The sequence below is a fragment of the Telopea speciosissima genome, chromosome 3, assembly GCF_018873765.1.
Source record: "Telopea speciosissima isolate NSW1024214 ecotype Mountain lineage chromosome 3, Tspe_v1, whole genome shotgun sequence".
Classification (NCBI taxonomy): domain Eukaryota; kingdom Viridiplantae; phylum Streptophyta; class Magnoliopsida; order Proteales; family Proteaceae; genus Telopea; species Telopea speciosissima.
The window spans coordinates 68,395,210-68,415,357 of record NC_057918.1 but is presented as its reverse complement, the minus strand read 5'-3'; the positions used below and the strand labels follow the sequence as shown (position 1 = coordinate 68,415,357).

General features: G+C 38.3%; 1 protein-coding gene across 2 annotated transcripts; it reads right to left on the bottom strand.

The window, feature by feature from the left end:
- Positions 1-1,912: 1,912 nt before the first annotated feature.
- Positions 1,913-4,453, bottom strand: LOC122656791 (GDSL esterase/lipase At5g33370-like). Of its 2 annotated transcripts, XM_043851442.1 has the most exons (6): positions 4,175-4,453; positions 3,894-4,021; positions 3,563-3,805; positions 2,413-2,665; positions 1,989-2,247; positions 1,913-1,949 (listed from the first exon to the last, which is right to left on the bottom strand). In XM_043851442.1, the coding sequence occupies exons 1-5, from the start codon at positions 4,404-4,406 to the stop codon at positions 1,991-1,993; spliced, it is 1,113 nt and encodes a 370-aa protein (XP_043707377.1). In that variant the 5' UTR covers positions 4,407-4,453; the 3' UTR covers positions 1,913-1,949; positions 1,989-1,990. The 2 variants fall into 2 exon arrangements, with proteins under 2 accessions (XP_043707377.1, XP_043707376.1); XM_043851441.1 differs by lacking the exon at positions 1,913-1,949 and having other exon boundaries at positions 1,980-2,247.
- Positions 4,454-20,148: the final 15,695 nt, after the last annotated feature.

Sequence of the window (20,148 nt, the reverse complement as noted above, 5' to 3'; positions counted from 1 at the left end):
AAGAAGGAGGTGAGGCGCGGGTGCGGAGGAAAGGGGGACTAAGTGTCATTTGAGTAGGATTAACTTGAAAGAAATTCCAATGTGATTCTTAAACAATATTTTAAGTAGCTTGTTTCATATTTTCCCAGAAAACAATAACCATAAGTTCCATCTTTGTTTCTTAAACAATATTTTAAGTAGGTCGTTGTTATTCCATTTGCACACGCCCTTCATAAGAAAAATCGATTTTCAAACTCTGGCAGGGGTACTAGCCCATTTGCTGATTTTGGATGATGATGATGCTTCTTTCATTTTTTGAGGGATATGCTGCTTTGACTGTAACAAGTCTATGATCAACTATCTTTCCTTTTTCTCTCATCAAAAAAAAAAAAAACAATTTTTCCTTTCTCTGTAACATATATAGAGTCGTTATCGTCTACGGTTTCCTGATCGGTGCGGTTCCTTAATTCCTCTCACAAGAGGGGGGTAGGACCCACCCAAAGCTCCTGACCGAACAGTCTGCCCAGGTGGGGACCACCCTCCTCTTGTGACAGGAACTAGGGAACCACACCAATTAGGGAACCGTACACGAAAAAAATTATACATGTAACTGATCAGTCTTCAATAATACTGAAAGATCATTCCACTTCAATTACTACATTTTGGGTAAACCACAAGAAAACGGCCCTAGAGCATGTAGGGTCACAATCTAAGGAGATATTATTGTTTCTATAATCACTCAAGATCAAAATAAAACTAAAAGTGCTTTGCTTTTCCCTTTAGAGATCTTGCTCTATCCTATTCTATTGGAGGGGTGGGGGGAGGAAAGACGAGAACGAGTAAGCTTAAACTCAAGACCTCCTGGTAGGATGGGTTTTTACGCTCCATACTCTACCAATTGAGCTAGACAGTTGTTTTCGACTTTCTCCAGTTGGGCAGCTATAACAATGCGTCTCGATCTAAACTTCTCATGATTCAAGGGATCTTGTGCTCAACTTGAGTTTTCTTTTCTCTGTTTTTTATATCATATATTCATATATCATTAACAACTCTTTCTGTGATTATAAGAATGGGGTCTGTTAGTAAACTTAATCTTGCTGCCACTGAACCTTTCATTAGCGGAATTAAGGAAGGGGCGAGGTTACGGAAAAAGGGGGGTGGGGGGGGGGGAGGCAAGTGAGGGGCAGGGGAGGGCAGCGATATGTAGTGAACAGGGGGAAGGTGATGCTTGGGGGGGGGGGGAGAGAGGGAGGGGAAGGGGGAGCCAAAGTCAGAGAGAGAGAGAGAGAGCTAAAAAGGAATATAAAAACTAACTACAACAATCAGTAATTAGTAACCCAAGGGCATTGAGACGGTGTTTTCCATGCTGGGTCTACGCTCTCAGGGGGCCTTGGATGAATTTTGTGAGAAAATAAAACTGGTTTTCTAATCCTCAGGAAATAGGCTTTTGGTTTTTTTGTTCTCTCCTGATGTAAGGGGTTGGGTTTGGGTTTTCTTGAGTGGTTGAGAGTTTTTGTTTTCTCCTTGGGTTGGGATAAGGCGCTTATGTTCCCCTTTTTATTTAATTTTTCCACAATTATTAATAAAGTTCAGGGGTCCAGATAATATTCGAAATAAAGAAAAAAAGAAAAGAGAGAACCATAATGTAAGATTTATTTATTTATTTATTTTTGATATCAAATCATTTGTGGCTAGAAGAGTGTAAGGTGTTTTTTGTTTACACATTTATTTTTTATTAAACCACCTATTGTGGACACTCAAAACCAGTAGCCTTCCCTTACACTACTTCAAAGACAACAATCTGACACCATGGAAAGTAAAAATCTCATCCTTCTATAGTTGATCCACCGGACACTCTAACAAACACCTAAAACACGAATGCACGGCGCCGGCCACGTACATATCCCTCCTGTTTTTTAGACATATATCGATGATCGATCTCGCCGGCAAACTTGACAGAAAACATGAACAATTGCAGTATAGAAGGAAAAGATGATCTAATGGACCATTATTAGACCTTGGAATCAATAGCAGCAACTCTGGAATCAATGGTGGACAAGATGGTGCTTAGATTCCCATGGTACATATAATCGTTGGTGCCGGAAAGGATCTGTTGGACGATGTACCGGTTCGCCCGTTCACTTGGGTGGAATGGATCCCAAAATGCATAAATATTTCGGTTTGGACAAAGGTTTGAAGCAACTGTGCAGAGTCCAAGCCCATTGTAAGGTCCTTGCCCACAACATGCGATCTTTGATGTGACAAAACCTGTCATTACCCCCAAAAAAAAAAAAAAAAAATAGAGAATTAACGTCCAGGCATCCCTAGACGGGAAATTGATAGTTATTGAATGAACCATGTTCCGGTTCAACCAAATCGACCACTCAATTTGGTCTAAATTTTACCTCATGATTCAATTACTACTTAACTTACCATATGCTTGAGGGTTACTGATGAAATCAGTTCTCATCCGTTGCACATTAACGGCGAAGAAAACCCGAGTACCGATTTCCCCGTTGAGTTGGTTAATCATCTGAACGAGTTGAGGGTTGTAGAGGGCGGCAGCTTGTTGCAGGTCAGCGGCACAAGAGCCGTCACGGCTCCTCTGGGCAAGCTCAGCTGGAACACAACCTAGAGGTCCAGTTCCAGTCACAAGAACACTACGAGCCCCCAAGTCATACAGCCTCTGCAAATACACAAATTGTGAAACATTAGTAATTTAATTAAAGGATTTCTTTTCTTATTAACAACCCTAAGGTGTCAAATTATTTGTAATCTTATTTTCTATACCTTCTTATTATAATATATACTTCTTTTTTAGTGATCGTATTTAAACTCACTTCATATGTATATTAGGGAAAAGTTTTCCTTGACCAAGTCGTAGGATTCACAAACCCTATTTATTCCCAAAAATACCCTTCCACGCACATCTGAAGCCCCGTGGTGAATGAATTTCCATTTCTACCCTTGACTTAAAGGGTTGGCCCATGAGAATAGCTTTGATAATGTGGGGTGTAATGCTTTTAATACACCTATAAAGGTGTCATTAAGACATTCCTAGGGTTGGCCCATGAAAATAGCTCTGATAATGTGGGTTATAATGCAATGTGGTTTTCCTCTTCCTTCCATTATTTTCATTCATGGCTTCTATTATAAGGGCTCTAATAATGGGCAAGCACCACACTCCATAATTCGACTCACATTCTCAACTACTACACATCATCCAATAATAACTCCACTCTCTCTCTCTCGGATCTGGCTACTTTGTCGCCATCGTGCTGCGTTCAACTCCCAGGTTGTCACCTCAACACATATGTCCATCTGGTTGGACATCAAGCTCCTTTCAAATATGAATTTTGAACAGTATTTTTGAGGAGCTAGATACCCAACCATTGGATGAGCATATGTGCTGACGTGGTGACTTGGGAGTTGTACACAGCACGATGACCCCACAACCCCAGGCCGCAGAGGATCCAAATCTCTCTCTCTCTCTTTTTTCGTGACTGCTCACATTAATGTGGGTGTGAGACCCTTACACCATGAACTTGTGTAAAGGATGCATAGAGAGACAATAGCTAGTTACCTTTAGAAGCTTTTTATACTCAGAAATGACAAAGCGAACGTAATCAGGGAGAGAATATTGACGAGATCTAACTGAGCCTGGAACCAAATAGTAATTGTTAACAAAGTCATTGCCACCAACTGTAATAAGAACAAGTGCTTGGTTCACTAGCCGCTTTGTCCGTGCAGCTCCAATTTGTTGAGTCACTCTCTGTTGGTGTTCCTGAAAATACGCCAATTGCCTTGGCATTCTAATTATGTTTACCTGCAAATTATATCACATAACTCAAATTAATAACTTAATTTGTACTTATTAACAAAAAAAAAATTTAACTTAATTAATTTGTGCTTACGAATTGGACTCCGGTGTCGTTAAGAACTCCGATCCCGGCCGAAGCAAAGTTAGCACCATTTTGTAGTCTGGCTCCTGTGAGTTGTGGGCTCAAGTAGGGCAATACAGACTCCTCACGAATAGACTCACCTAATGATAGTTAGTACATTAATTATTAATTATTTTTTTTTTTTTTTTGGATGAATGAAAAATAAATTAACGGGAAAAAAAAAGGGGGAAAACCCCTAATAAAGGAAACCAAAAACAACTATCAAAAGAAAGAAGAATTTAGAACTACTCAACTGATAATGTCTGGGATGATAAGTCCATTGGAGAAACGACCAGTGGGTCGACGAGTCGGGTAGTCAAGGCCATAAGGAGGCGAATCAGCACGAGCAGTGGTTGCCAAGTAATTGTTGTTACCAGCATCGACAAGTGAATCACCGAAGACGAAGAATGCACGGGCCTCTACTTGAGAGACAAGAGTAGTTATCCCTAGAAAAACTACTATCAGGAAAGCCAAAGGAAACTCCATGGAGATCAGAGTTTTGGACAACCCTGAAAAATGCAAAAACTCTTAAGAACTCACAACTTCACAACAAGAGCTGAATTGCTTTGGTTAGTGATTTGGTTGTTTATGTCTATATATATAGTTGTGAGAACATGAAAAAGTTTAACATTGAAAAGGATTGTGTAGTGGGTTTTTAATTTTATTTAATGTCCTTTCTACCCCTAGGACCACTTAAAAAAAAAAAGGTAGCAAATTATTAATTTGCAAGTCATGCATGTATGGAATTGTGTCCTATCTATTTTGGTGGCTACTTGATTGCAATGTTTAAATCTCTAAAAAAGCATTATTGTTTCATGATGTTTACAAACCTGTTTCTTCTGTCCAATATTATGGTACAACCACTAGCACAAGAAGTCAAAGCCTCTTTTAGCATCAATGTGTGGAACTTTATATGATTTTCATTAAATTTTATGTTGGTGAAGATGACCCATCATGGTAAAATATCTCCACCTCTTATTAAGCTAATGAAGATGAAGATATGATACAATGATGATTTTGGGATAATCCAAACCTACTTTGTAAAGCCTTTATGTTTTCATCATAAATGTTTAGTTTTAGAAGTGTTGATCCATTTTTTCCTGCTGAAAATGAATATTGGAGATCATACTTAATTGTACAAGAAATTAAGTACTTTTGGCCATTAATAGCTAAATATTTTAGTTAGAGTTAGGAATCATTGATCTTTTACCTAGTGTTTATGATTTTAAATCGTACTTTTCAATTAGGGCTACAGACTAATAGTTATCGTCGTGGTAAATCATTTATGACGATAGTTATTTTTGGTGATAGAGATAAAAAAATCGGTCGCCAAATTCCGTAGTCAAAAATCACTTTTCTTTTAGTAGGAGAGGATGGCCAAGTACTTGTAAGTCTTCACATCAGCCTACTCACATCTGATGTAAAATTATTACCTCTGCCTTCCGCGTGGAACCCAATAGAACTGTAATTAATCAAATTCATTTGCATAATCTTCATGCCCACTTAAGGTTCAAAAACAAGTTTACAAATTCAATTGTTCTTAATTTATTAGGGTTAATTTTATTTTTTTTTGGGTTTGTAATGAGATCATTAATAATCAAGTCAATGAAATTAAACCTCTACACTAATTAAATAAACCTATATATAATAAAGTGTTCTTCTTTCCCTATGGTGTTGGTTTATTTATGAAGGAGGCATTGAGGAGAAGGTAGCTAGAGACCTTGATAAAGTTGAGATCCCATGTGAAATACATAAATTGGTGGGGTTGAAATTTAAAGGAGAGTAGCTAAAGCTGATGACACCTCCACCTCTAATCTGTGAAAAACAGAAAAGATCTTTATAACTCTCTAAGAAAACCAACTACTCTACAACAAACTCAGACAGTACTGATTAACTAGTACTGATGGAATTGAAAAAATTCAATAATCCATCCCCAGGCCGGATTTGGATCCTTCACAGTGCGACACAACGTGTAGCGCATCATTTGACAGTCTGCAGTGCATGGGCACACAATCCAACACATAGGTGGGTTATTGGGCTGCATGCCCATGCACTGCAAACCGTCAGATGTGAGCCCCACGCTCCCCAAGCCACCATGCATGCATGTACTCTTAAGCTTAATTAAACCAAATTAAATAAACTGTACTCACAACTTATTTTTCCGGCTATTGAATTCAAAATGGTACAATTTAGAGAAATAATTATGAAACTTGCCACCAGACTGAATCTACAATTTAATGAAGTTCGATCCCTTTGATGTTTGTGTGATATCCACCAAGAATATTTTTTCTACCATTTAATATTTCAAATAATAGTACAACATTAATTACTGGCACCGACCGGATCTTTTCCATACTATACCATACGTCTAATCTCTGTATTTCTCTCCACCAGGTTCTTCGTACTATCAAATTCATTTGTTTTGTACCACATTTCTTAGTAGTTGCATGTCTGACTGTTTGGCCTATTTCGACTCCCTGGCTCCTTCTCCAATGTGAGGGAGAAACGTCAGGTAGCTCATGATCCTTTCATCAATAAATTATTTTTTTTATCAATTTTTTAAAATTCATTTAGATATATTTCTATTTTTGTCGGAGAAAAATACTTTAAATCATGCCACATTTATAATTAGTTCGTTATTTTATTTATTTATTTATAAATGAAAATATATTCAACAAAGCGCCAATAATACAACACCCAGAGGGGAGGAAAGGGGAGAGAGGCCGACCAAACCAATTTGAAAAGACCACTAAGGGGGGGAAGGCGGTTGGAATATTCCAACTCAAAACAATTAGGCGAATTCTATACGTACCTGGAACAATAGGAATATTGCTCTCTAGTTTGCCCCTGATCTCAAGCTTAATGCAGTCCCATATTTGTTGATGAGTCCTCGACTTACCAGACCTTATATTTCTCTCAGACCAAACATGGTACACCGTAGCACAAAACGCAATCTTTCCCATCCTGTTATGACAAGATTTTCCTTTAATGCCGAGAGAATACACCACCATTCATGCTCAAAGTCAAAGATCTACCTCGAAGTTGGCTAGCATATCTTAAGAATGCTCACCCATAGAAAGCGAGAGTAGCAATAATCAAAGAAGAGGTGGTCGAAAGATTCACTTCCATTCCAATATAAGATGCATGAAGTAGAGACCCTACTAGGCCTAGCTTGGAGCAAATCCTTTGAAAGCATGGAAACCAAATCAGTAAAGACCAAGGAACCATGGGCACTTAGCATGAATCATCTTGATCCCAAGCCAAGGATGAGGAAAAGCTTACAAAGGAGGATACTTCCCACCTAACCAAATCCCCACTCCCACTCAGTCTCCTCCTTATGGAAGGGAGGGCTGCCCAAGTAGCTGGGGCGAGGCCTGGACTCCAAACACCATCAACTTGGATTGACAACTAAAGCCATGCGAATTGCCCCTGCATCATACCTAATCCGGTCAACGTATCTATCAAAGAGCACCCCATGGAGATGTCAATGGTCAAGCCAAAGAAGGGTTGAGGGGGCATCATCAATGCTTGAGACTATCGATCCTCTCACAAGACCTCTAAGCTTCACCATTTGCTTCCACACCGAGAGGATCTTTGGGAGCATACAACTGTTCAAATAGAGCCTTTTTGGATATAGCGGTCGTAGATCCAATCGGTCAAAATGCTCGGGATTTTAGCGGTCATCGTCCAAATAAGTTAAAGATTTAGTTCGTTATTACTGTGATGTAGCTTGTCGTATTGATTTTTTACGGTCAGTACCTCCAAATTTGATAACTATGATGAATTGTTCAATTATCAAGATTTGGGTCAAACTCAACTATCTCCTAAGATAGCTACTTATACATCATATGGTGAAATATTAAGCCCACGTTATACTGAATGTCTAAGTTGTTGCAACTATGGTCCATTGTCCATGTGAAATGACAAGAGAGAGGGATTCCCTACACTGCCTGACTGCAGTTTCGGGCGAATGAAGGGACCCCCTTTCGAATCAGACAATAGGGGAAGGGGCATTTATGAGCTATCACTTCCTCGCATGAACAATGATATGTGAAGAGGTATACAATTTCATTATAAAACCTTTTTCCCATATATAGAAATATATACAATATTTTAACTTCTTTATTAATTATCATGATGTAGCTAGTTTCTCACATGCATGTCCTTGCTTTCAATTGCCTTTTAATTTGACATCTTATGAATTGTTAAATCTTGGGGATTCGCCATTGAATGGGACAATATTTCAATATGAACATTTTGTGAATTTTTATTTGCCACGCATTAGGATTCCATTGTTTTTTAAGGAAAAAAACACTACTCAATGCAACTATTTTCGAGGTTTGAAAATATATAATGGACATACTTGGATAATTAAAGTATATATCTATTTCATTTAAGAATAACATATTAAACCATATCAATTTTTTTTTTCACTAAGTTTTCGTTATCACAATGATGTAGCTTGTCTTGTCTCATTTGCTTTTTTTTTGGTAAAATGTCTCATTTGCTTTCAATCGCATTCAAATATGATAACAACAATGAGTAGTCCACATGTAAAAAATTGGCACCGAACAGACAAAATAATCTTTTGATGTATACATTCTTGTGAACTCATGTATGCAACACATGCACATCTTTAATTTACATGAACTGAAGGCATGTATGGCATGTATGGTTCTTAATTAAAACTAAAATAAAAACCAAAATAAAATAAGGGAGAGGGATGGGTATGCTAAGGATATACTGTAAGCTAGCACTCTGTGTCTATCTCTCTCTTTTCCCCCCCTTTGATATGACTTCCTTACCCTTCAAAGGGAGGAAGAGAGAGATAGACCACATAAGGTGCTAGCTTACGGTATATCGATCACTAGCATACCCAACCTTTTACCATAAAATAAATGAATAAAAAAAAATAAAAGATCTATTTATACCTGATAAATTTAGGAAAGTAGTTTTCTGTTCGGGAGTGTAGCTTACGCCAGCACTCCCATGTGTCTATCTTTTTCCTCAAAACAAGGGGGTAGAGGTGTCTTTTCAAATGGGAAGGAGAGAGATAGACTCATGGGAGAGCTGGCACAGGCCACACTCCCGGACAGAGAACTTTCTCCCATAAATTTAATAGTTAGTTGGAACTTGGCCGGGTAGAGCTCATTCTTAAAAGTTAGTCATTAAGGAGAGGGCATCCAAGTCCATTTCACATCGGACTACTCACATCCGATGTATGCTTTCATGTGGAACCCCAACATGTATCAATAGAGTTTCCATACTGCTTAAGCCTTAAAGGGTCCTGGATAAATACTAACAATATAAATGAAAAAATTACATAAAAATTAATAAATGAAAAAACTTTATTCTTGACATTTTTTTCCCATACCAAGACCCCAATAGACCTAGCTTGGAGCAAATCCTTTGAAGGCAAAGAAACCAAATCAGTAAATTAAGACCAAGGAACCACGGACGCTAGGCAAGAATCATCTCAATCCCAAGACAAGCATGAGGAAAAGTTTACAGAGGAGGAAGCTTCCCACCTAACCAAATCCCCACTCCCACTCTGTCTCCTCCTTATGGAAGCCAGGGCTGCCCATGTAGCTTGGAGGAGGCGGAAGGGGTAGGTCCTGGACTCCAAACACCATTCACTTGGATCAATGAAACTTAAGTCATGTGAACCACCCTTGCATCATACCTAATCTGATCATCGTATCTATCCAAGAGCACCACATGGGGATGCCAATGGTCAAGCCATAGAAGGGTTGAGGAGCCATCATCAACGCTTGAGACTATCGATCTTTTCACAAGGCCTCTAAACTTCACCATTTGCTTCCACACCAGAGAGGAACTTTGGGAGCATACAACCGTCCAAATGGAGTCTTTTCGGAGATAGCGATTGTAATCCAATCAGTCCAAATGCTCGAAATGTTAGCGGCCATCGTCCAAATAAGTTTAAGAATTAGTTTGTTATTACTGTGATGTAGCTTGTTGTATCGATTTTTTACAGTTAGTGTCTCCTAATTTGATAACTATGATGAATTGTTCAATTACTAGGAATTGGTGTCAAACTCAACTATCTCCTAAAATAGCTAGTTAAATATCATTATGGTGAAATAGGACCACATTATATTGAATGTCTAAGCTGTTGCAACTATGATCCATTGTCCATATGAAATGACAAGAGAGAGGATTCCCTACACTGCCCGAGTGCAGCTTCGGGCGAATGAAGAAACCCTTTTTGGAATATGACAATAGGGGGAGGGGCATTTTATGGCGTATATCACCTCCTCACATGAACAATGATATGTAAAGAGGTGTACAATTTCATTTTTGGACTGACGTTGTGCAAATTCTTTTCCCATATATAGAAATATATACAATATTTTAACTTCTTTATTAATTATCATGATGTAGCTAGCTTCTCACATGCATGTCCTTGCTTTAAATTGCTTTTTAATTTGACATCTAATGAATTGTTAAATCTTGGGGATTTGCCATTAAATGGGAGAATGTTTCAATATGAACAATTTTGGGAATTTTTGTCTGCCGCGTATTAGGATTCCATTGTTTTTTTTAAGGAAAAAAAAACTACTCAATGCAACTATTTCCGAGGTTTTGAAAATATATAATGGACATACTTGGATAATTAAATATATAATTATTTCATTTAAAAATAACATATTAAACCATACTATTTTTTTTTCCGCTAAGTTTTCGTTATCACAATGATGTAGCTTGTCTTGTCTCATTTTCTTTCAATCGCATTCAAATATGATAACAGCAATGAGTAGGCCAAATGTAAAAAATTGGCACAGAACAAACAAAATAATCTTTTGATGTGTACATTCTTGTGAACTCATGTATGCAACATGCACATCTTTAATTTATATGAACTGAAAGGCATATATATCATATAGGGTTCTTAATCAAAACCAAAATAAAATAAGGGAGAGGGATGGTATGCTAGCGGTATACTATAAGCTAGCATTTTATGTGTCTATCTCTCACTTCCCTCCCCCCTCCCCCTTTGAAATGACTCTCTTACCACTCAAAGGGGGGAAAAGAGAGATAGACTACATAAGATGCCAGCTTATGGTACATCTTTAGCATACCCTGCCATTTCCCATAAAATAAATGAATAAAAAACATAAAAGATCTATTTATACATGATAAATTTAGGGAAGTAGTTTTCTGTCCAGGAGTGTGGCCTATGCCAACACTTCCATGTGTCTATCTTTCTCCTCTTCAAAACAAAGGGGTAGAGGTGTCTTTTCAAATGGTGCTGGCATAGGCCACACTCTCGGACAAAGAACTTTCTCTCATAATTTAATAGTTAATTGGGACTTGGGTAGAACTCATTCTTAAAAGTTAGTCATTAAGGAGAGGGTGCCCAAATCCATTTCACGCCGCACTACTCACATCCGATGTAAGATAATTGCTTTCGCATGAAACTCCAACATATATCAATAGATCAGTTTCCGTACTGCTTAAGCCATAGAGGGTCCTGGATAAATACTTGCATTAATAAATGAAAAAATTACATAAAAAATAATAAACTAAAAAACTTAGAAGGTTCTTTACATTTTTTTTCCATAGCAAGACCAAAATAGTCAAACCATTGGAGTTTGCTACGTTTGCAATAAGATAATCCATGAGCCATGGCATCCCATATAAATGAATACTATATCTTGTACTGGAAGCCTTTTCGGCCATTCAATAAGGAAGATGAGTGGTCCATAAGAGATGTCCCTTTAATGAAAGCAACTGTGTGTGTGTGTGTGTGTGTGTGTGAAAGAGTAGTTGAGCCATTGAAGCTGTGGCCCTTATATAGTCCTTTTGAAACTCAAAGACAAAGTTTCCCTTGGATCCACCTATCATAGATAATTTGTAGTAAAAAGAAGTACCAAGCATTGCAAATTAAATAAATAAATAAAATTCTATGATTGTATTTTGGGTAAATTACACGTCATCTCCTGGTTTTCAAACAAAACTCAGATCACCCCCTGATTTTTGAAAAAACTCAAATCACCCTCTCTACAGTGACAGTGTTAGTTTGCTGTTAGTTATTGGTGTGAAAGGACTAGTTTACCCTTGTACTAAAATAGTAGAATTAAATTTACAATACTACCCTTCAAAATTTATGTTCCTTCATCTTTAACATTGATCAAGGGTAGTTTAGGGATTTAAATTTATTTAACTGGCTGACATCATCACTTAACAACATAAAACTAACGATAGGGACTAATTTGTCATATTGGGGTCTAAACTAGGGGGTGATTTCAGTTTTTTCAAAAATCAGGGGGTGACGTGTAATTTATCCTTGTATTTTTTATTTTTAATGAGAAAAATCCTATGATTGTATTATACATTTGAAGACACCATATCTTTAGACAACTACACATACCAATTTTAATACATGTAAATCCCAAATTTTATAAAAGAGTTGGAAAAAAAAAGGACGTACTCAGTGCACGAGGCTCCCGCCATTGCAGGTCTGGGGAGAATCATAATGTACGCAGCCTCACCGCTGCTTTCGCAAAGAGACTGTTCTTATAAAAGAGTTGATTGCCAACAAATGGAAACTAGTATTATATCTATCTACTACTATTCAAAGCAAAGACCAACTCTTAAATATAAGAAGAGGCGTTGTTCTCTGTACCACAGCGCAGCCTGCGCCTAGGCACATGGGGCTAGGTGCAATGACCACCCTGTCCCCCGCACAGGGTGCCCATGTGCCTGAGCGCAGGCTACGCTGCGGTATAGAGAACATTCTCCCATATAAGATACTTAACATAAGACCCATCTCTCCTGCCAAAACCCATGTTTCAGACTATCTCACTTTTGTTTTACCCCAAAAAAAAAAGAAAAAAAAAGACTATCTCACTTTTGTGACTTTAGCAAAGAGTTTTGCATGATTTGATCATTAATTGATGATAAAGTCTGATCTACTTTAGACTCTATTGTGGGTGTCAATATTGAAGGGCATATGGAGAAAGTTAATTACAAAAATGAAACAAACCCTTTTTTTGACTAGACAAATTGATCAATGATGTTGAGGTATTTCGATATTTTCTATGTATTCTTGAAAGAATACCCATTTTTTTTAATATTGATGAGTTACAAATTTTAATTTTATATTATTGAATTTTGTAGAATGATATCATAGGGTCAAATATTATAAGTTGTAACAAATTCAAAGGTTATTTCAAAAAGTTAATAAATCTTACATTAAGTACTATTATATAAGAAAGTTTATTTTATTCAAAATTTTAGTTTGAATGAATTGTTTTTTTGATATATCAAGGGTTCTTTGAGCAAGCGGCATAGAGAAGCTCACCTATGAGGTGCAATAAAATGGTATTGTATATTGAAGGGCAGCGAAAGCATTTCATGGGAGGAGGAGAGAGAGAGACACAGAAGTGCTAGTTTACCCTACCCAGCGGCTCAGAGAATTTTTTCCAATCAATTTTATTTTATTTTTTATCAAAATTCAATGACGATTTTGTTCTAACACCACCCAGTCGTGCAACACTACACACCCCTGCGCCCAAACACAGGGGTGAACGTAATGACTGCCACTCCTGAAAGATGGAAATGATCAGGGGTGTGGTGATCATTTCACGCACCCTTATGTCTGGGCATAGGGGCGGCTTGCGCTGCACAACCGCGTGGCGTTCTCTTTTCCTTTATTTTAATAATAAAAATTTTAATGAAGTATAAATTTATAGCATAACTCATTTGCTAGTGACTAATCAAACTCAAAGCATTCTTACCAAAACAAAAAACTCAATGCATTAGTTCTTTATTTTTTTCTCCAACAAGAACTACCCTCCACCAGTTACATGTTTTCATATTAACATAAAAAAAAGCCCAATTGTAAGAGACCTAATAAACAACCCATTTTCCTGCACTTCACAGTGTGAGGGTTATGTTTTGCTAGGTTTCAATTTAAACATCCTTGGCCAGGCTTTGGCTTTACTTATGTGACCCTCATGGGCCGAGTTTGGACTTTTTTCTCAGGTCAGGCCCAACTCTGGTCCAGGCTCATCAGTATCCTTACTTATTAATGGCAGTTTTTGGTTTGATTTCTATTTTTGTTTTTCTGGCCTAATTCTATTTCTTCAATCCTCTATCATGACTTTTGCACATTTTTCTCATAAATAGAAATATGGAAATAGCAGATGAATGCGCAAGAGGTCATTGTCTGGTCATGTAGCGCTTGCACCAGCATGGGGTCAATAAGGGAACATCAACATAGATGTGATTTTTTTATTTTATGGGGCAAGGTGTCACTTTCACATGTTTTTATGTCTGAGCATAGGAGCCACGCGACTAGATAGCATTTTTTTTCCCATGTTGTTTATAAAAATTTCTTCCAAGTTGCTATCGAGCAAGTGTTCGTTTAACTCAAATCAAAAGATCATTTCCTTTTCTTTGCAAATGATAGTTTACATGAAAATTTTCCTCCACATAAGTTTTTGGATAAAGTTTTCCTCAACTGCATGTTGAAGGAAAACCCACCATCTTAGGGTCCTAATTGTAAAACCTACTACGATGTAGAGAAGAATGAAAATCGCGAACACAATCACACAATGCGCACAACAATTTACGTGGTTCGGCAAGGTTGCCTACGTCCACGGTGAGATGAGATCTGTTCCACTATCAATGGAGAATAGGGTTACAGTCGCTCGTTCCTCATACCTCTCTCAGATCTGCAATGCAGAGAAAGAACTCTCGCTATAGATTTGTTGTGAAATCCTATACAAAAAATTTACCGAAATACCCATATAATCCTTAAAATTTTCCCGCGATAGTCCGAAGCAGGTCCAACGAGTGAATCACGTAGGAGCCTCCGCAGGCCCCGGAGGCTCCACACAGCAGTCCATCATCAAAAGTTAAGACACCAAAACCTCAACACTAATACATCCCCCTATTTATGAATGGTCGAATATACCTCCCCTAGATTGCACTATACCCTATAGACAAAATTGAATGCACTAGTCCAGGGATTCTCCCTTGACCATGGTTGAAGGAAAACTCAGTTCTAATTTGTCTATACTTTTCAATGCTTTTATTTTGCATTTTATGTTGAAATAGTAGAAAATCCTATTTGATATGAAGGTTTTTCCTTCCCACCTTTTTACATGGAAAACAAGGGAACCTTATAAGCAAACATAGCTAAAACAAACCCCAAAGGGTAGCTCTGTTGGAATGGAACCATGCCTCAGGAAGTAGAGCTAGGTTGGACCCTTCTCCATCCCTTGTGGCCATGTGGCTGCAGGATCTACATTGGCCCGGGGTTAATACAGTCTACCCAATAAAATTAGGGTGGGCAGAAAAAAATTCATATCTAAAACAGTGAACCACCCTAAAGCAATAGTCTTTAAGAAGTACCACAAAATAATTGGATACCAAAGACTCAGAAAGTCTTGTTTGGAAACAAAGATTGAGTTTAACAACTTACAACAACATTGAACAAACTTTAGACAGCATTTGCTATGCATTCTATGTCGATTTTGCATTCTCAGATGATAAAAATAGTTATTTTTATCAACTACGAATACGAAATCGACCTAAAATGCATAGCAAACACAGCCTAACTGGTTTTTTTGTTTTTTTTTCTGGTTGTGTGAAAGTTCAAAGGTTGAAGAACCATAATGGACTTGGAACTTAGAAGCGAAATGTAATGGCAATTGACCTAAATGATAGGCTCCGCTTCCCTGTTTCCAAACACTACCGATATCATAGTCAGAATCAATAACAAACGAATCTAATACCAATTCCATAGATCCCAATACTGGTGATTTACTTTTAGTTAGGCTGTGTTTGGTATGCATTCTTAATTGAAAGGCATTATAAGTTGATTTCACATTCTTGAACGATAAAAGTAGTTATTTTTATCGTTCAAAAATGCAAAATTGACCTAGAATGCATTCCAAGAATGCCAAACACAACTTTAGTTTCAATGGTTTTCACATTTAATTAGAAGTTTTGAGATATATTGTACCAATGTACGCTGTCATTTACAATTCAGATCTTCTACGGCCTGGCTGCCCGTAGCGGCCTGAGCGGCACAGACAAAAGGCGTTTTGCAATGTTCGCCTTACCCTTGTCCTAGCGCCTTGTCTGAGTGGGGGTAAGGCAATCATTGCACACCGCCTTATGTCTGCGCCGCTCAGGCCGCCCGGGCAGCTAGGTCGTAGAAGATCTGGATCCTGTCATTTATCATTTGTTGCCCACTTTTGGTGCATTTGAATTTAAGAAACTAATGCTTTTAGTGTGATGTTTTTCTTAGGTGGGTGGATGGATGGTTGGGTGGGTGTTGGGGGTTGGTTATTCCACGAAGCCCTTATTGGAGGAGACGACACCCTGTACTTTGGAGTAGGTTACAATCCGTATTAAGTGGGCCCATTTGTTGAAATATGTTACAATATGCTACACATTATGCCCTTTCAAGGTAGGATTAATTGGAAAACTTGGTCAGGTGCCTTTTCAAGGTACCACTACATACATGGACACCCCCCGCTCTCCACTCACCCATATGTAACCGAATTTTTATCGTATGCGGTTCCCTTGTGCCTCTCACAAGAGGAGTGTGGACCCCACCTGGTAGAGTGTTCGGTCAGTGCTCGGGTGGGTCCCACCCCCTCTTGTGATAGGCACTTGGGAACCACACCGATCAAGGAACTGTAGACGATAACGATTCATATGTAACCTAGATAGAATAAGAACTGATCAACTTTGGTATGACACGTTTTGTTTAAGAGAAATAGAACTATAAAAGGCAGTGTGGTCCTTACTTGCCCGGATCATATAGACATAGGTAAAAAATGATTGCCCCACTCCCATGAAAGGCGAAAATTTCACCCCTATTGATGATTTCACGTGTGCTCTCATTGAACTTGTGCTGGCGCAAGAGCCATGCTGGGAACCCTCTCCCTTTACTTGATGTGAACCATTGGACTTGAATAAAACTCTTGGAGGAGTGAACCCGATCATGCAATGGGAAGAATTGGATCAAGTAACTGTTGTATCCGAAATCACTGGACAAAAATTAAATTTCATGCAAATGAAATGGGTTACATTACAACTGCAAGTGTAGTTCTTCCTCCTGATAATGGCTCTTCCTCACCCGAATAACGTAAAGACTCAATCTCTTCAACTCTTGAATGGGTTAGAAACACCGAAAGATTCACACTAAATTTTTCTTTCAAACTTAAGATTTCACAAACCCTAAAACTCAAAACCACAATAAGAATGGAGAAGAGAAAAGCCATTGGAGTGACAAGAGTCATTTTTTTCATGCTTGGACACCTTCTCTCTCTCTCTCTCTCAAATAAAAATCCCATTTAGTGGGTATCCTTATAGTGTATGATTAGGATTCCTAATCCCATCATGCCATGTGTTCATCTCTTTTAGTAGTTTTCTATTTTACAATATTTTTAACTTAAATAAAGATATCACTAGATAATTTAATTTTGTTTACTCCCCAAGAATGTAGACATTTGTAATTAATCTGTCAGCCCCTCCACCTAATAATATCTTATAGTGAACTGTGGGACATGTAATATAATTGGCCAAACCTCAGTTCATTGTACATGTCTGTTTTATAGATTCTGTGATTTTGATTGGACCCAAAGCATTTTAAAACAATTTTCAAATATTAATATTAATAAATTATATAAGATAAAATAATTTACAAGACACAACATTGGATCCATATTTCTGTCTGATGACACAAACTCTCTCTCTCTCTCCCCCCTTGATGTTCCCCAATTAAGGGTAGTGAATTCCGTGTTGAACATCTTTTTTGTTTACGATATGACACCACAAATCTAGTACACCAATATGTAGCCCAAGGGACATCAACCATTGGCGCACCAAAACCCATGATGCGTTACCGCAATGGCAAGGAACTCTTAGGTCAAAGGGCCGATCGAATTCTAAAAAATAAAGATTTCATTTCTCAACTACTAGCAGTAACACATGCGAGATTCCTACGTGATTCAGTTCAATACACATATTATATGTGGACATACATCTGTGTCTTGGAATTGACATTCCTAGTAACATATAATGCAATAACCACTAAAATAGGGTGTCTAACCCTATCCCTAGTCGAAAATGTTTTAGGTGAAAACATAATTATGATCTTATAAACCCACTAATGATATATCACACATAATAAAAATAAATAAATTAATCCAATTAACTAAGAAATTTGGGTTTGATGGACACATAATTCCACCCGACTCATGCGCCTACCTTGTAGTTCTGGGTGTCACTTTGGGTACCTAAGATGCCTAGTTTATTGGATGGGCGCCTTATGTATTTCACTTTTTTTTTCTTAAATTTGAGAAAGGAATTTGTGCATGACAGATTCCATGCATTGATTCACCCAGGCCACATTAAAGGAGGAACTGTCACCTAGCCAAATGCTTACACACGTGCTCTCATTGGTCCCCGCATTGGTGTAGGGCACCAAGGTCACGTTCGCGAAGGAAAAATGCCCTCCCTTTGTTATTAACTTGCTATTGGCTTTTGGTTTGTGTATAGACTATACAACATATGTGAAGCATTGGATCATCTCAAGTTGAGAAAAAGAACTGTGTCCGGGAGTGTTACGCTAGCACTCCCATGGGTCTATCTCTCTCCTTTCCATATGAAAAGACACTAATGCCCCCATATTTTAAGGAGGAGATATGCACACATGGGAGTTGGAGTAGGCCACACTCCCGGACACAAAACTACTTCCGTACCAAGTTGTAATTTGTAAGTAAAAAAAAAAACATAAAAAAGGAAAAGAAACGTTAACCGGTACTGTAGCACGGCGTGTGGCTGCGTCCAGGCACAGTTGCTTGCAAATTGACCGCCCAGACACATGGAGAGAGTACCCTTACGCCCAGACACATGGGGGACTGAAATGACCGCCCCACCCCTCCTGCTGGTGCGTGTTCCCTCCCCCACAGAGAACTCTTGCCCCATTAATGAACGACACAAAATAGTAGAGGAAGAGGAAGTGAAGAGAGAAGTAGAGAATGGTTGTGCCTTAACACGAAGAACCCTACCTCTGACGTCGGAAAAACCCTTCGGCTTCTTCTTTCTCCGGCAACATCCTCCGGCCAGTGGCATCATCTCTCCGTTTCCGGTTAGTTATTATTTTTTCCTATTCTTCTGTTCTGCTTTTTCTTCTTCCCACCCTCCCCGCCTCCCACCCCCCTGTTTTTTTCTTATCGATTCTGTCCTCATATTATTCAGTGCTGCTTTATTTTGGGTGATGAGACTGCATGAAACGGGACACCTTGTATGTAATGTGGCAAGGCGGATGGAAAGATGGTCCGGTTTCTTGTGGGTGGTAGGGAAAAGGGTTGAAAGTTGAAACTCATATTTGGTAGTGGATTTACTAGGATTTGAGTATCTAATGTGTGGGGTGGTGGTGGAAAGGGATGATGCAGCTTGCAATTTTCAATTTCAAACCTGATTTTGGTTCAGGTTGAAGTCAAAATGTTTCAGTTTGTTGACTTGAGCTGTATCTTGAATAATCCTGTAATTACTGAATGGTTTCTTTTGATTTGATTGAAATTGAAATTCCAAAACATTTTGATTTGTTTGGTTGTTGAAACTGTAATATAGGATTTCAACTGAAATTTATCAAATCTTATTCGAGCTGGTTAAATAAACCCAGCTTTTCTTAAGCCTGTATTGGTTAAATTAAACGCTGGCTGTCAAGCCTGTACGTCTGGCCTTCACTTTTTTGAAGGGCAAAATTGAAAAGGCTTTGTCTGTTTCAATGTAAAATTTTACATGTTGACAAAAATTTTGGTGTTTGTTTCTAGAAGGTAAAATAAGAAGTAAAATATCATTGTAAGATTTTCCAAGACACTAGGTTTCTTTGAGGCATTTCATTGAACGCCTTGGCGTAGATATCGATGATAGTACTACCGACGATTATCATTTTTAAACCCAACTTTACATATCAGCAAATGCATTTGTTCACCGTGGGCAAGGATTGCGGTGTTGGCGCAAGTGTAGAGGATGGCAGAGAAAGTGAAGTCGTTTGGGGGGAGGCCTGTTTGCATTTGGTTGAAGAGGGACAAGGCTTCCAATGGCTTGTGGCGACGAGAGATATGAAGCATCAAGGAGTCAAGGACCATCTCCCAACTGACCCAAAGCTCCTCATATGAAGAGCCTTAAATTGCCTCTTCCCTCGGTTTGCTTTGACAGTAGTATTAGGTTCGGA

Bases quoted from the DNA above. Each gene is read 5' to 3' on its own strand.
- LOC122656791 (XM_043851442.1), bottom strand. From the start codon at position 4,406: ATGGAGTTTCCTTTGGCTTTCCTGATAGTAGTTTTTCTAGGGATAACT. The intron at 4,022-4,174 runs GTTGAGTAGTTC...AACTATCATTAG, and splicing joins TATCATCCCAGACATTATCA to GTGAGTCTATTCGTGAGGAG. The intron at 3,806-3,893 runs GTAAGCACAAAT...TATAATTTGCAG, and splicing joins ACGACACCGGAGTCCAATTC to GTAAACATAATTAGAATGCC.